The sequence below is a fragment of the Terrapene carolina genome, unplaced genomic scaffold, assembly GCF_002925995.2.
Source record: "Terrapene carolina triunguis isolate 2854851 unplaced genomic scaffold, T_m_triunguis-2.0 Scaffold666, whole genome shotgun sequence".
In the NCBI taxonomy this organism is placed as follows: Eukaryota; Metazoa; Chordata; order Testudines; family Emydidae; genus Terrapene; species Terrapene triunguis.
This window is the reverse complement of record NW_020665017.1, coordinates 16,792-18,241: the sequence shown is the minus strand read 5'-3', so window position 1 is coordinate 18,241 and position 1,450 is coordinate 16,792. Positions and strand designations below refer to the sequence as shown.

General features: G+C 48.9%; 1 protein-coding gene across 1 annotated transcript in view; it reads left to right on the top strand.

Moving 5' to 3' along the window:
* Positions 1-834, top strand: part of LOC112117612 (zinc finger protein 271-like) — a 50,758-nt gene extending 49,924 nt beyond the window's left edge. The window contains exon 6 of the mRNA XM_029913483.1: positions 37-834. Coding sequence (XP_029769343.1) covers positions 37-121 — 85 coding nt within the window. The 3' untranslated portion in view covers positions 122-834. The remainder of the gene's footprint in view (positions 1-36) is intronic.
* The last annotated feature ends 616 nt before the right edge of the window (positions 835-1,450 follow it).

Sequence of the window (1,450 nt, the reverse complement as noted above, 5' to 3'; positions counted from 1 at the left end):
CCAGCGCACGCACACCGGGGAGCGGCCATACCGCTGTGCTGACTGCGGAAAGGACTTTTCACAGATCGGACACCTGAGAAAACACCAGCGCACGCACACGGGAGCGGCCGCATCGCTGTGACGATTGCGGCAAGAACTTCAGCAATGCCAGTACGCTGACAAACCACCAACACATACTCACACCGGGGAGCGGCCGCACCGCTGTGCATACTATGGTAAGAGGTTCAGCAATGCCAACAAGCTGACCCAGCACCAGTGCATAATCTCATACCTGAGAGCACACCAGCATGCGCACACCAGGGAGCGGCCATACAGCTGTCATGATTGCGGCAAGAGCTTCAGCAGCACTGATGCCTCATCAGTGCATGCACACCGTGGCCGGCCATTCCAATGCACTGACTGCGGCAAGAACTTGCACAGAGCTCACTCCTGAGAATACACCAGCGCATTCACAGCAGGGAGCGGCTGTACAGCTGTGCTGATTGGCAAACGCTTTGCTCAATTGGGCAACCTCCCCTGGCACCAGTTGGCTCACCAATGCCCCTCTGCCACTGCCAGGGTCTGCGGGGCTTCTGGCAGCAAGTGGATCTGGCACAGTGCCAGCAGACTCAGACCAGGGAGTGGTCCTGTCCCCCATGATGCCCAGCAGAGACTGTGGGGGCAGGGAAGGGGGACTTGGCTGAGCAGCATGGGGAAGAGCAGACAGGTGGGGGGATTTTAGAGCAGATGGTCACAGGCTACTCAGACTTTTGCATTACTCCTTGGGGAATTCTGTGCTAAAAAAAGAAACATTCTGCAAACCATATTTTAAAATTCTGCATATTTTATTTGTCAACATAACACAATATAATCACGCTAGTTTCAATTATTTTGGTGATTTATTTCAAAATACCTGTCAGCTACTATGACTAAGCTGAAATCGCAACTGAAGTGTGTTTACCAGACACATCTGGGGAGTGGATAAAACTGTTTCTCAAAACCAAAGAAGTTAACGCTTCTAGCCAAGGTGTCCTCAAAGCTGATGGGCCATCACCTATCAAGTAGCCATTCTTTGGCAAGGAAGGCAATCAGGAACAAACAGACCTGCATTTTAGAAAACAGCATGAAACCTCTTTGCCACCAAAGTTCATGTCTCCCCACTCAGCTGAGAACTTTATCTAGGGGTCGCTTTGAGAAAAATGCATTTCAAAGGGAGATTGAACTATAAAAGAGAAGGGCAAAAACACCTCTTGTTATTTCTCCCTGTTCATCTCTAGTTATCACCTAAGAGGACAAAAAAAGAAAAGAAAAGCAGCTCTTGGACCTCAGGAACTGATCCTGACCTGAAAATTTGGTCAGCAATTCTACTGGAAACCTGTGCTAAGGGACTTCACTTTTCCCCAAGTCTAGTTTGTTCAGTTTAGTACTAGGAAGTGTTTTTCTTTCTTTTTCTTGCAACCATTTCTGACTT